Genomic DNA, 13,539 nt, shown 5'->3' with positions numbered 1-13,539 from the left:
TGATGATCTGAATGGGGTTATGGGGAGGGAGCAGGGATTGTCTGGATGCTCATAGAGATCTTCCTTCTGGTTCTCAGTGCCATCATGCTAGATGAAGCCCATGAGAGGACCTTGTACACAGACATTGCCATTGGCTTGCTGAAAAAGGTATGATTTTGCTGCCAGACTTTTGTTTTTCTGTTTTTGTTTTGTATTGTTACTTGATTAGGAAAATAATTGTAGAAATTTGGAAAATCCAACAAATTATGAAGGAAAAAACTTTAAATCATCATCCATAATCCTTATCCTATCCATTCAGAGAAAGTCACTGGTGGAATGTTGGTATGTTTTCTTCTCTTTTCTGTGTTCATTTTGTGTATAATGAATCTGTTTTGGCATAATAGGGATTAGATTGTATGTGCTAATTTGTGCCTTGCATATTTTTCTTAACATTATATCAAGGTCATTTTTCTGTGTCATTAAGTATTCTTTGAAGATGTTATTTTTAATGGCTATATAACTGTATCTCTACCATTTGATTTTTCCCTTACTGCCAGGCATTTATGTTTCCATACTTGAAGTATCTATACTAATAAAAGGATAATATGCTAATTAGATTGGGTTGATGGGACATCTTCTGGATGTCCAACTCCCTTCTGGACAAAGCCACGGTGCCGGGGGCTGAGGCCGAGGTGGTTAGGGACGATCAGGCTGTCAGGGAAGCAAGCAGGCTGGCAAGTAAGCAGTTAGGGGGTGACCAGGCTGGCAAGTAAGCAGTTATGGGGTGACCAGGCTGGCAAGTAAGCAGTTAGGGGGTGACCAGGCTGGCAGGAGGCAGTTAGGGGGAACCAGGCCAACAGGGGTTAGTTAGGGGGTGGCCAGGTTGGCAGGGGGGCAGTTAAGGGGTGATCAGGCTGGCAGGGGGGTAGTTGGGGGGTGATCAGGCTGGCCAGAGGACAGTTAGGGGGTGACCAAGCTGACAGGGGCAATCAGACAGGCAGGCAGTCAAGTGGTTAGAAGCCAGAGGTCCTGGATTGTGAGAGGGTGCAGGCCAGGCTGAGAGAACCCCCACCCCCGTGCACAATTTTGTGCATTGGGCCTCTAGTTTTAAATAATGTCACAGTGAGCACCCTTATAATTAAATCTGTTGCATTCCTACTTTTTTTCATCTATCTTTTTAAAAATTTATTATCATAGAAAGTTTTAAACATACCCTGGTAAAGCGAGGGTTTAATGACCTCCATGTACCCAACATCTGGCTTCAGTAATTATAACTCATGGTCATTATTGTTTCTACCTTACCTCCATCCTCTCCCCATTCCTGATTTTTTATTTAAAATTTTCTGATTGTTTTCTTTGGATAAATTCCATCTCAGGAGTTTAGAAAGTAGTGGTAGAGCAGAACCTGGGTCAGACTGCCGGGTTCAAATACTGACTGCTGAGTTTACTCATATCTACAATGAGGATAATAGAAGTGTCTGTGTGTGTGCAGTACACTTTCATATATGGTAGCCACTAACCACCTTAGACTTAAATTGGCTAAAATAGAATAAAATACAAAATTTGGTACCTCAGTCATACTGGCTATATTTTAAGGCTCTTTAGCCACATGTGCTGAGTGGGTACAGCCTGGGATAGAGCCTCTCCATACTGAGGAGAGTTCTCTAGCTCAGAGCTGCTCTTTATCATAATTTTTTATGAGGCTTAAGTAGACAGTGTGAAATTCTTAGGATGGCATCTGGCCTAGGGTCACAAATAGACTGTAAGACACCTTTGTGCAAATTAGGAAAAGATTCCCCCACTGGGAGGATGTCCCCAGCCAAGTGAGGGGCTTGTGCACTGGATTTCAGATGCCCTGGCCCCCTTAGGCAGGCATCTTTGTACAGTGCGTACGCTACACAGCTGTCCTCCGGGACCCTGGAATAGTACAGAACTCAGCATTTGTTAGCTGCTGCTGTTATTTCGATTATCATTTTATTTCTTGGTCAAAGATTTAGACTTTGATATTTATGAGGGCTTATCCTATATTACCTTCTTAAGAACAATATAATAAGAGCGCTTATTGCACTGAGTCTTTGCAAACACTAAATATTAGCACAAAAAAAAACTTCCTTGCCAGTGTAATAGTTGAAAAAAAGAATCTCATTGTTATTATATATATTTCTTATAGTTTATATGATAATTTCTCCTATGCCTGTTGATCATCTTTTTCTTCTGATAACTGTTACTATCTTTTGCCCATATTTCTAACTTGGTGTTATCGTTTATTGTTTGTTTGCTTTTAAACTACTTTTTTATAATTTATCTATATACAGGGTGGGGTTTTCTCCCATCCTGTCTACACAGATTCTGACTATCCAGAGACCCAGGTGCCAGGAAAAATGGTTTTACTTGCAGTAAATTCAAATCTTAAAGCTTCTTTTTACTTTCTATTAAATTGTTTTAGCTCTTTATTTTGGAAAATTTTGTGCAATTGGAAAGTATAGAATAATAAACCCTATTTTAACCTATGCTTTTAATAATTATCAACTTGTGATCGGTCTTGTTTCATCTATAAGCTCCCCTCTTACCCCCAAAAATACACATTTTAAATTATTATAAATTTCAGATATCAAATTTCATCCGTAAATTTTATAGTTACTGTTTTATGATGCCTTCATTTTTAGATTCAGAAAAAACGAGGGGATCTTCGATTGATTGTGGCTTCAGCCACTCTGGATGCAGAGGTAAGGACATTTTCCCTCTCTCCTGTCCCCCGTAAACACTGGAATCATTGGCTGTGACTGTGGGAAGTTATCTCTACAAGCGCTTATCTTTGGCAGAATGGCCTCCCTCCCTTATGGGGCCATCTGATGACCTAGATTCCGGGGGATCAGAGGATACTCCTTTTTAGCCTGTAGGTGGAAATCAACCTGTAATTAATTGAGTTCATAATACCTACTTGTCTTGTTTCTCTACATACTGTTTCTCCTCTTACAGGCAGTTTCTTTTTATTACTTTTGTTAGTATGAGGTTATATTTCTTGCATTTACTTATGGCTAGCATTTATATTTAGAATTTTTGTACAATTGAAGTTTTTACTGTACAAATAATGTCCATTTTTTTATGGCTAAGTTTATATTATTATTCTCTCTTAACTAATATTTAAGTTCAGATAGCAACTCATCTCAACAAATAATTTTGACCCCTTGTCATATCTATAAAATAAACAAGTATTTACAGTTCAGCATGTTCACGGTGCTGAGACAGCCAAGGAGAGAGTTCCTAACTCCAGCTGGCTGGAAGGTGTCCAGAAGCTTTCATAGCGGAGGGACATCCAGTTGGGTTTGACAGATGCACAAAAGTTTGTCAGATGGGCAGGGGTGGGGAAGGGCGTCCTGAGCTTTGCACAGAGCACAGGGTGTGAAAGCATGTGTGCATGGGGCTGGGAGTCAAGCGTAAGGTGGGAGTCTTACCTGTACGGCCTGATATGGGGTGATCTGCCACATTCTCCAGTGTTTCCTACACTCCATCCTCACTGGTCCCCTTGCTTTTCCTCCAAAAAACCCTCTTTCTACACCATTCTTCCCTCAGACGTTCTCATGACTCCACCCTCATTTCATTCCAGTCTTGACCAGGCTATACTCTCAGAGGGACCTTTCTTGACCACTCTGTCTAAAGTAGGGCCCCTTTTGCTATACAGCTTCTTATTCTTTTTTTTTCTCCTTCTGTTTAGCATTGACATTAGGTGTATATCGAGTGTTTGTTTATTGTGTGTCTCCCATCATGAAACGTACCCTCCCTGAAGATTTGGACTTTGAATGTCTTCAACAGTGTCTGGCATAATGTAGGTGCTGTGAGTTGAATGAGTTTTGATTGAATAGGAGGCAATGGAGATTAAAATGGAAAGGCTAGTTGGTCCGAAGGTTGTGGGTTATTGTTAAGCTGATTAAAATGGAAAGTTGGTAAGGGTCAGATGATGGAAGACCTTACAAGCCAACCAGAGGAGGAAGAACTCCATCCAGCGCCTGGTTGGGAGCCTTGGGAGGGTCTGAGGATGTGACTTGATCATACTGACTTGATTTTAGGAAGAGCACTCTGGTGCTGTGTAGAAGGGACCAGAGAGATGTGGAAATAGCAGTTAAGAGGCCAGTTTTATAATCCAGTTGAGAAGGGCCTGGCCTCACTGTGGCTTTAGGATCCAAACAACTGGGAGAGAGAAAAACCCCAGCATGGCTAAGAGAGGGGTCTGCATGTGCACCCAGGCTGCTTGCAGATCTTCTCACTAGGCTGTAGGAGGCTGGTGTCTTAAGTCTGCCCATGATCACCTCTGGGGCACAGCTCCTTGGTTGCCTTCTTTAATTAATTCTCATGTCCTTCACCCACAATACCTGCTAGAATGCTATTTTGAGGACCATACCTGACCTCTCCTGTTTCCTCCTCCATGGCTAAGTTGCACAAAACATCTCTATTTCACATCTTATCTTTGTTATTTTCCCTTGTAAAAAGTATCCTCAACAGTTTTTATTTTGTTTGAAAACTATGAAGTCCCAGTCTTTTCTTAGAACAACTGTTAAATGATACTTATTGCTCATAATTGCCTTGATGTGACATAGAAAAAAAAATTTGCTTCTTTTAGTCCTGCCTACAGTAGTTGAGATAGATCAACTTTTTGGAAGTGGTTTCTTTAAGTGGGAAAGTAGAATGAATGTAGGAAATTTGTAATGCTGTGGGGATACTATGATGCAGGCATGTCAGGACCTCAGCATTGTTTAGCCCGGCCTTTGATGGGCTAGGGCAACTCACCCCTTTATCCCTTAATTGCCCCGTGCTGGGGGTGAAGGTGAAGTCTCTGTGCATGAGGGGAGGACCTCAGGGAGAGAATCAGTTCTGTGCGAGTGTAGGTACATGTGGGGCGTGGTTTATGAGTTCCCATGTGAGAGTGAGTGAGGAAGAGGAATGGAGTGAGCTGAAGAGGGCGAAGGAGGAAAAATAGGAGTGGGCGTGGGAGTGGGAAAGGGTGTGGCTTAGGTAGCATTTGACCAAGAGGTCCAGGAGATGCCAGAACTCATCCCTGGTCCCCCAGCTGCTGGATCTGTGGGTGACCAACTAATTCCAGTCCCTACTGCCTGGGGGCTGGATGATGCCACCTGCTCTGGTTTTGCTCAGGGCCCAGGTGGCTCAGCAGTGATTGCAGTTGGGAGGCAGAGGCAAGCATGACTGGGCTGGTCACATTGTTTAGTTGCTTTGTTAATAGAAGCCTAATTAAGCAAACAATTGCAGAAAACATGACCAGGTATAATTAAGAAGTATTTATTGACCAGTAGTATATCACGTGCTATTGTTTTCTTTTATTTGCTTTTAGCCACGTGGCAGAAAATGGGATTGCTGATTACTCCCACAGTTTTTGGTCACAGGTCCAGCTACTTGGGAAGAGAACTTGGGGTCATCTTGGGTCAGATACTCACTTGGGACTAATCCGTGTGGGTCAAGGCCTGTTGGACCTGAGGTGGACATGGCTGCTAAAAGCCACTTCTGTGCCCAGGGAAGGAAGCTGTGGGGAAGGCAACCCAGCTGATGTCCACGTCATTTTCATTCCATTTCATAGGCTGTCCTCTTTCTTACTGTATGTCCATGTCAGTGCGACCCCCTTTCCAGATGTGTTGAGCCTGTTTCACTCCTTCTGTTCTGTCCTTCTGCCTCAAAATGTATACACTGTTGATACTATGTTTATTTGCTTTCTAGCCTGTAATTTTCTGTGTGTATTTTATATTTCCAAATAAAGATAAAAGGCAAAGGTCTTAAAGATTAAGATCTTGTGCCTTCCAGGAAATCTAAATGGATAGAAAAAAATAAGCAAAATATCCACTCCACTCTATGCCAGCTCTACCAACAGAAGCAGGATTTGAATCTAGGAGACCTGAGGCTACCGTTATCTTCTCAGCGAACATAAGAAGTATTCCTTTTAAAACATAGCTGAGCAACCCAAGAAGAGATGATGGGCACAGAGGAGTAAAGGGTTAAGAAACTGAGTGTCCAGGTTTTGAGTACAAGTTTATGTGTCTATGCCAAGACTAAGAAAATGATGTATAAGAAGTTCCTGAAAGTGATAAGTAGATTTTCCCCAATGAAATAGCAGGAATATGTATGTTGTGACCTAAATGCCACAGCTCTTTGCATTAATATAGAACCTAATGTCTCATTTTGTACAGAAACAGATCTACTTTCATGCAGAAATCAAGCATATTTCTAGAATCCAGGGTAAAATGAGCATCTCAGAGACTTACAGAAGTAAGATTACTAGAATCTCTGCATAATCCTGGAGTGTGTGTGTGTGTTCCTATTAATAACTCAGATTGATTTTTCCAATAGACCCATGAAGGGAACTTCAGAGCAAATTAAATTTAAATAAATATCCAAGTATAGTGGTTGCATTTCATACCCACCACACAAGGCAAGTGCAAATGTTTTAAAATACAATAACAAAAGTGGAGCCAGGAAGTGAAACTTAATATGATTATTCCAGAATATTCCAAATCCAGAATTTATTTCAAAAGTATACAGTTTTCACTTCACAGCACTTCGTGCTTATTGCTTACTTGATGTGTTAATGTTTATGTTAAAGTTATTACTTTGTGCTTATAATGCTTTTTATTTACTGTAAATTATTATTCTAACTTTAAATTCTTGAATCAGTTTTGGAAGTGTAGAATACTGGAATGAAATCCATTAAATTAGTCATCTTCACATTTGAAAAAAAAAAAGATCTTTGTGCCTTCTCAGTTAATGCTAAATTTTATTTCTTGAAAAATTAACTTCCCATCTATACTCTTCAACACACATATTCCTGAGCAGCTAAGGGGTAGCCGCCCACTCCAGCAACATTGTTAAGGCATCAACTTCCTCCCTGTTCTGCTTGTCTTTTTGCTCCAAAAAGCCTCTCTGTCAGGCCCTTCCTAAAATCTTCCTCCTCTGCTGCAGCTCCTGGAGTTGCACCATCTCCCCTCTCTCCTGCCTCCCTGATGGCTTCCCCTCGGGCTGCTTTACTGGCTGCTCTTCCTTCTCCAGGCGGCCCACCTCCTTTGAGCTGGAGGTGAACTTGACTGTACTCTGCTCTCTAACCTAAGCTGCCAGACCACCAAAACTCATAGACCTGGGACTCCTATCACCCTGGCACTCGGCTTCTCTGTGGCAGTCCCTTTCTCATTGTCGTGATGGTTCAGGCTCAGGACTTCATTGCTTGGGGATGTGATTGGGTAAGAATTCCACCCTCCCCAGCTTGCCCGGGCATGTGCTCACACACCCTGACCGCCGGGTCCTGTCAGTCTTTACCCTTGGAGTGCTTGGCTTTCAAACGGCCCTGCCGAGTCCACACTTTCATTCCCTCTCCTCTGAACTATTACAGTACCTCCCTCAATCAGTCTGCTGGCCTCCATTCTCTTATCACACCTGCCCTTCTCCAAAATGACCACCAGAGCCAGGCACCCGGAGAACAGGTCTGATAATACGCCCTCCTCACTGCCCTGGTCTTGTCTAAGAAAGTGCCCGTGTAGTGTGACATTTGGGCCCCTTTGGAGTGATAACACAGACACTTACTGTGCACTCATTCTAGTCACACTTTATTTGAACCACACAACAGTCTTACAGAGTAGGTAGCAGTTTGTTCATTTTATAGACAGGAGGGCTACTCACAGCTGGCCTGCCCTAAACCTTGGACTCTGTGCTCTGTCAGGGGCCCTTTCCATCTTAGTGTCCACTCTGCTCTCCTCCTGGGACAGGGTGTCTCTTCTTCCCGGCCACCCGTGAGGCGTAGCCAAGGGAGACTGCCCCTCCATGCCGCCTTCCCCAAGAGCCAGTCATTGACCTCGCATCCTCTTCACTTGTAACTTGTAGCTCTCTTCTGGCCATTTAGTCATTCTGCCTCGGTTCATGTTGTGATTGGTTCTTTGCACGCCTGTCACTCTTTTGGGACATCAGAATGTCTCTCCTCACTTGCTCGTGGATCCCTTCTAGCATGCCTATGCTCTGTACTCATAGGACACAGAAAGGCTGAAATTACTCAAAGGGAATTTTCCCCAAAGTAAAGAATAGTGCCTTATGGTTCTTCATAACACAATTTAGTTCTTTTGTTGGCATGAGGCACTTTTTTATCTGTGCTTACTCTTCTCAAACACAACTTTGAAGTTAATGTGTAGTATCCCAGGTTTTTTGGTGGTTAAATCCAGTTTAGAAACACTCCCCCAAGCCCATTCATTTAATATTTGATGCAGTTCCTCAGTGATCCCAGGGCTCCCAGACTCCAGGAGCAGGCATGGGCATGCTTAGTAAAGACACCTGGGGAAGTAAAGACAGGACCTGTGATCACGTAGTTAGGCCTCCCGGGAGGGTAAAAACTCATGCCCAAGCAGGCCCCCGGGGAACTGGAATACAGCTGGGGGACAGGAAGGTCACTGACACACTCCACTTAATGGGGTGCCTGTGCCCCCTGGGCCGCTGGCACAGCAGCTTCCCATCCAGCGCTCACTGTCCAGCCGGTTTGGTCACTGAGCTCTTCTCAGGCTCGGCTTTTCTGTGTGTCTTGGGGCACCTCTCCTCAGAGGGGATCTTTGGTAGTGTCTCCTTGCCCCAGTGTTGGCCAGAGCGCTCTTTCTGGGCCTCCTCATAGACTGCCAGTCTGGAGATCAAGTGCCATAGAGGAGGGTGAGGCTACCCATTTGGGAGGAACTGCTGAGAGCCACTTCTCTCAACAGGGTATGGGGCAGACGTCAGCAAGTAGTTTTGACATCTAACCTTTATTGTTTTTATCAAACCTTAGTAAAGAGTCTATCACTGAAATGTGATCCCTCAAATTTGCAATAATAAAAATACAGTTTTTAATAACTATTTTGCAACCCATAGTCTGTATTATATATGTATCCTACTGTATTCTACTGTCAACTCCCTGCTCTGTATTCTTTTTTTGTATTGTTTTCTTTTTCCCCATGGATTATTATGAATTATTTTTTTAAAAGAATGAAAAATTGATTTATTTTATTTTATTTTTTAGAAATTTCGGGATTTCTTTAATCAAAATGAAACCAGTGACCCAACCAGGGATACATGTGTGATCCTTACAGTGGAAGGGCGGACATTTCCTGTGGATATCTTTTATCTACAAAGGTTTGATGATACTTGCTTTTTTAATGATGGTGCCTAGAAAGCTATGCCTGTATTGTGGAATGAGAAGCAACTGCATGTCTTCCGAGGGTGATATGCCAGGCTGGTGAGGAGAGGTATACTCTGTCTCCTGACATTATTTTGTATCTCCTGTCATTAATAGGATGTCCTGAAATCCTACTCAACAACACTAGCAAATTTAGTTTAAACTCTTGACACCAATGTGCAAGTTTTTATGAATCTAGTTAGAAGCTCAGTAGGAAAGAGCAAAGTGGTAACAAGGATAGGGGAAGGACGACGGGTTGATAGTTTTTAGAACTGAGATTAGGCAGACAGCTGTCATTTTCACTCATATATCTTTAAATCATTTGGGTCTCAGCTCCCTACATCCTAGCAAAATGGCTGGTTGGCAGTTTTGGGAGGAGCCCTCTTGGACAGGAAGGGGGTCATCCTAATTCCTATAGTGCATCACTGGAAAGACAGACAGTGGATGGTAAATACAGAGAGTTGGGGGCTTGACTTCTGAATTGTTTTGGCTGGACAGCGCATGCACCCATCAGCTCCATCCATCCCTCAGACATGCTGCCAATAGTCAGGAGGGAAAATGGAAAGAGTGGGGCTTAGCACTGGGAGTAGCCCTCTGTTTTCACTGGCCAGACATCTTTGCATGCTAAAGATAGCCCATCAATTTGCATAGGTTTATTGTTTTTGTTTCTTTGCAAATAAAGCAAAAAAAATAAAAATAAAAATCATAGCTGACATGTAATTATGAATTATTCTTAAATGTTGCATTTAAAAAAATAAAGTGAATGCTTATTTTATTTATTCATATACTGATTACTACTGGGCAGACCTAAACTACCTTGCATGAGATTCTGCTGCCAGATTTACCAGGGTAATGGATCTATAACTAGTGTGTATTGTAGTGATGAGTTTCACTCATATATCTTTTCAGTCCTGTTCCAGATTACATCAAATCAACTGTGGAAACCGTCATGAAAATTCACCAGACAGAGGGAGATGGAGACATATTAGCATTTCTTACTGGCCAGGTAATTCCAATGGACCTTTTCTCTGTAATGAACAGACATGTTACGGCAGCACCAGAATTAATATATTGTAGAAAGCTGTTACTTTGCTTAGCTGTTTATTTTATGTTTTATTGTATTTTGTGGTTACTTAATTGCAACAACAAAAAAAATGGTTTGGTTTGATGTCATTCATCTACTGACTACATAGTCAGAGAGTCATTGGCTCCTGCCTGTTCTGTCTGTAAAGGACCAATGTCTTTGAAATTTATTAGTTGATTCCAAGGTATATTACACATTCATTCCATAGCTGTTTACTAAAATTGAACATTGCATCGGGTACATTTGTGTGTGCAGGTTGCTGCTGCAGGCTTCTTTTCCAGTGATACCTTCACCACTTATCCTGGGGGTGCTAAGTGGGCACATCACTGGAAAGACAATTGAACAAGCTCAAGTGTTCACTCAGGGTTGTAACACTGCTCAGAGCTACCCTCCAGCTAGAAACTTTTCCACTGTTGAGCATTTTCCACAGTTTATTAATCTTTTCTTTATTATTTTTAAAAAATATATTTTATTGATTTTTTTACAGAGAGGAAAGGAGAGGATAGAGAGCTAGAAATATTGATGAGAAACATCGACCAGCTGCCTCCTGCACACCTCCTATCCGGGATGTGCCCACAACCAATGTACATGCCCTTGACTGGAATCGAACCCGGGACCCTTCAGTCTGCAGGCCGACACTCTATCCACTGAGCTAAACCGGTTTCGGCTACTAACCTTTTCTTGAAATGCGTATAGCGATTTTTTCTGCCACAGCTTGTTCATATGTATGCATTGCTTTGTTTGTCACAGTACCTCAGAGTTGAGTTATATAATCGTTGTTTATTAATCCAACAGTTGCAAATTTTCACTTCATGGGCAGCATTGTTGGGTAGCATTTAATTAAATACCACCCCAGAGTAGAATGTGGTCACACTGGAGTCATGAATCTGACCATAGTTAAAATCCTGATCCCAACTTTCGTATCTTTCATATGCTTCAACTTCAAATTGATTTTGGTTTCTTTGGCTCCTGGTTTGATGTTTTAGGAAGAGGTAGAAACCGTTGTGTCTATGCTGATCGAGCAGGCTCGAGCACTAGGCCGGACTGGGATGAAGAGACACCTCCGGATCCTCCCCATGTATGCAGGACTGCCTTCCTTTGAGCAAATGAAAGTGTTTGAAAGGGTGTCCCGCAGTGTCCGAAAGGTGAGACTAACCTTATGATCACGGGTGTTTGCAGACAACTGGAATCATTTTGGGGCCCCTTTGCTGTGCATTGGAAAGAATTTTTTTTTTTTTTTTTTACATTGGAGTAAAACTTGTTATATAAGCAGGTTTCTTTAAGAGCTCCATGTTTCTGTGCAGTATTTTTTTTATATAAATATATTTTTTATTGATTTTTTTTTTAGAGAGGAAGGGAGAGAGATAGAGAGCTAGAAATGTCGATGAGAGAGAAACATAGACCAGCTGCTTCTTGCACATCCCCTACCAGGGATGTGCCCTCAACCAATGTACATACCTTTGACCGGAATCGAACCTGGGACCTTTCAGTCCGCAGACCAACACTCTACTGCTGAGCCAAACCGGTTTTGGCTCTGTGCAGTATTTTGAAAAGCACACAATACATAATGTATTGCAAAGATTTCTGAACCTGCTCCACAGAAGGGTCACTCTGACAGTAATTACCAGAGCAGGTGACTTCTTATCTCTTTCCTGTCTGCCTAGTATTTCCCCATGACACACACTGCCTTGGCTTGCAGGACCGTGTTGGTGGACTGTGATCAGTGGGAACAATAAATCTATTACTACTAGTGGTTCCTAAGCCATTGGTTTGAAGCATCATTTTGCCTGTAGTGCCAGGTTTAAGTTAATTAATTTAAGGTGTGGTTTAAAAATATTTAGCATTGAAATTGGGATGGGGAAGGGTGTGGTGGGAAGGAAGCATTGGTTTGAAGGAGCCAGCAGGCAGCCAGTCTGCTTCCTGCTCATTGTCCTCCTGGGCCTTACCCCATTTCCCTTCCATTGGATGGGGAAGACCCAGGACTGGCCTGAAATGGCTTGTAGTAGCTACTTAGCAGGTGACAAAGAATACAGTTGGTGGGGGATGGTCTGACAATCCGCTCCTAATTTGGATCACTTGGAAGAAAGTGCTCAGCCTTCCAGCCACTGGAAGTGAGCTTCCAGCCAGTGGGAGGGAGCAGCTGGAATCTTCCCAGTGAAATGTGAGCTGTGGCCAACCAGTCAGGTGGCTGTGGTCCTGTTCCGGAGTTACTGTGCTCTGGGATGAATTACTCAACCTCAAGGCCAGGTTTTCTCAGCTGTAAAACATAAATAATAATGACTTGTAGACAGATGGTTTTATAGCATGTGTCTACTATGTAAAAATGATAGGGAGATTTTTATGAAATGATAGGAATAAAAGTGCCTTTAGAAAGTTCTAAGTGCTATCTGTACATGACCTTTGCTGCTTCAGATCCTTCAGGGGCAGCTCCAATGCACTTGGAATAAAATGCAAACAGCTCACAGAGACTGCATGATCTGTCCTTGCCTCTCTCCAGCTTCGATGGGGGGTCCCATCTTTGGCCATGTCTGGACACTGGCTGCACTGGCTGTTTCTCCTTTCTTTCAAGTATTTCTTCTGCCTGTATCTTCAGAATTGGCTGCTTCTTGTTACTCACGTCTCAGATCAAAATCACCTTGTAGAGAGATTTCCTCTGGCCATCCAATCTAAAATAGCACAGCCCATTACTATAATCTATATAATTATAGAGGAATATGCAAATTACCTGGGATGCCATAATGTCATGACCGAACAGCAGGGACCTGAGGCTGCATGGCACCTGGCCGGGGTGAGGAACCTCAGGCTGCGCGCCCCCCCACTTGCCCCATGGGGCTTGATGGGGGACCTCACGCCATACCCCCCACCCAGCAGAGCTTGACAGGGACCTCAGGCCATGTTCCCTGTCCCAGCACCAGGCCAGGGACCCTGAGGCTGTACGCCTCCCTTGGCAGGGAGCTCAGGCTGTGCCTCCAGCACTGGGTCAGAGGACCTCACACCACGCCCCCTGCCTGGCGGGGCTTGACAGGGGCCCTCAGGCCACATTCTCCAGCCCCTGGCAGGCCTTGATGGGGGACCTCAGGCCATGCCCCCCGCCCTGACAGGGCTTTACAGGGGACCTGAGACTATGAACCCACCTGGTGCTGGGCTGGGGGACCTGAGGCTGCACCCCCTACCTGGAGGGACTTGATGGAGGTGGGGCCGGCTGGGTCTCCTGCATTTTTGAAGTGTGTGTGGGTCGTAAGGACTTGACTCTAGGTCCCTCGTGTGCCCCAGGCTCTGACAGGAGGGAGATTTT

The 13,539-nt window shown here is 43.4% G+C and overlaps 1 protein-coding gene across 7 annotated transcripts in view; it reads left to right on the top strand.

The window, feature by feature from the left end:
- The window catches only part of DHX35 (DEAH-box helicase 35), a 55,960-nt gene that overhangs the window by 17,522 nt on the left and 24,899 nt on the right, over positions 1 to 13,539 (top strand). For all 7 annotated transcript variants that reach the window (XR_004984321.2, XR_006740265.1, XR_006740264.1 and 4 more), the window contains exons 7-11: positions 78 to 147; positions 2,646 to 2,705; positions 9,005 to 9,117; positions 10,070 to 10,166; positions 11,231 to 11,389. Coding sequence is in view for 3 of the 7 variants with exons in the window: in XM_036418038.2 (XP_036273931.1) it covers positions 78 to 147; positions 2,646 to 2,705; positions 9,005 to 9,117; positions 10,070 to 10,166; positions 11,231 to 11,389 (499 nt within the window). In the remaining 4 variants the exon portion in view is untranslated. The remainder of the gene's footprint in view (positions 1 to 77; positions 148 to 2,645; positions 2,706 to 9,004; positions 9,118 to 10,069; positions 10,167 to 11,230; positions 11,390 to 13,539) is intronic.

The sequence above is a fragment of the Pipistrellus kuhlii genome, unplaced genomic scaffold (assembly GCF_014108245.1).
Source record: "Pipistrellus kuhlii isolate mPipKuh1 unplaced genomic scaffold, mPipKuh1.p scaffold_m20_p_6, whole genome shotgun sequence".
Lineage (NCBI taxonomy): Eukaryota > Metazoa > Chordata > Mammalia > Chiroptera > Vespertilionidae > Pipistrellus > Pipistrellus kuhlii.
Note: the sequence above shows the minus strand (reverse complement) of the source record. Positions and strands in the feature narration are given on the sequence as shown.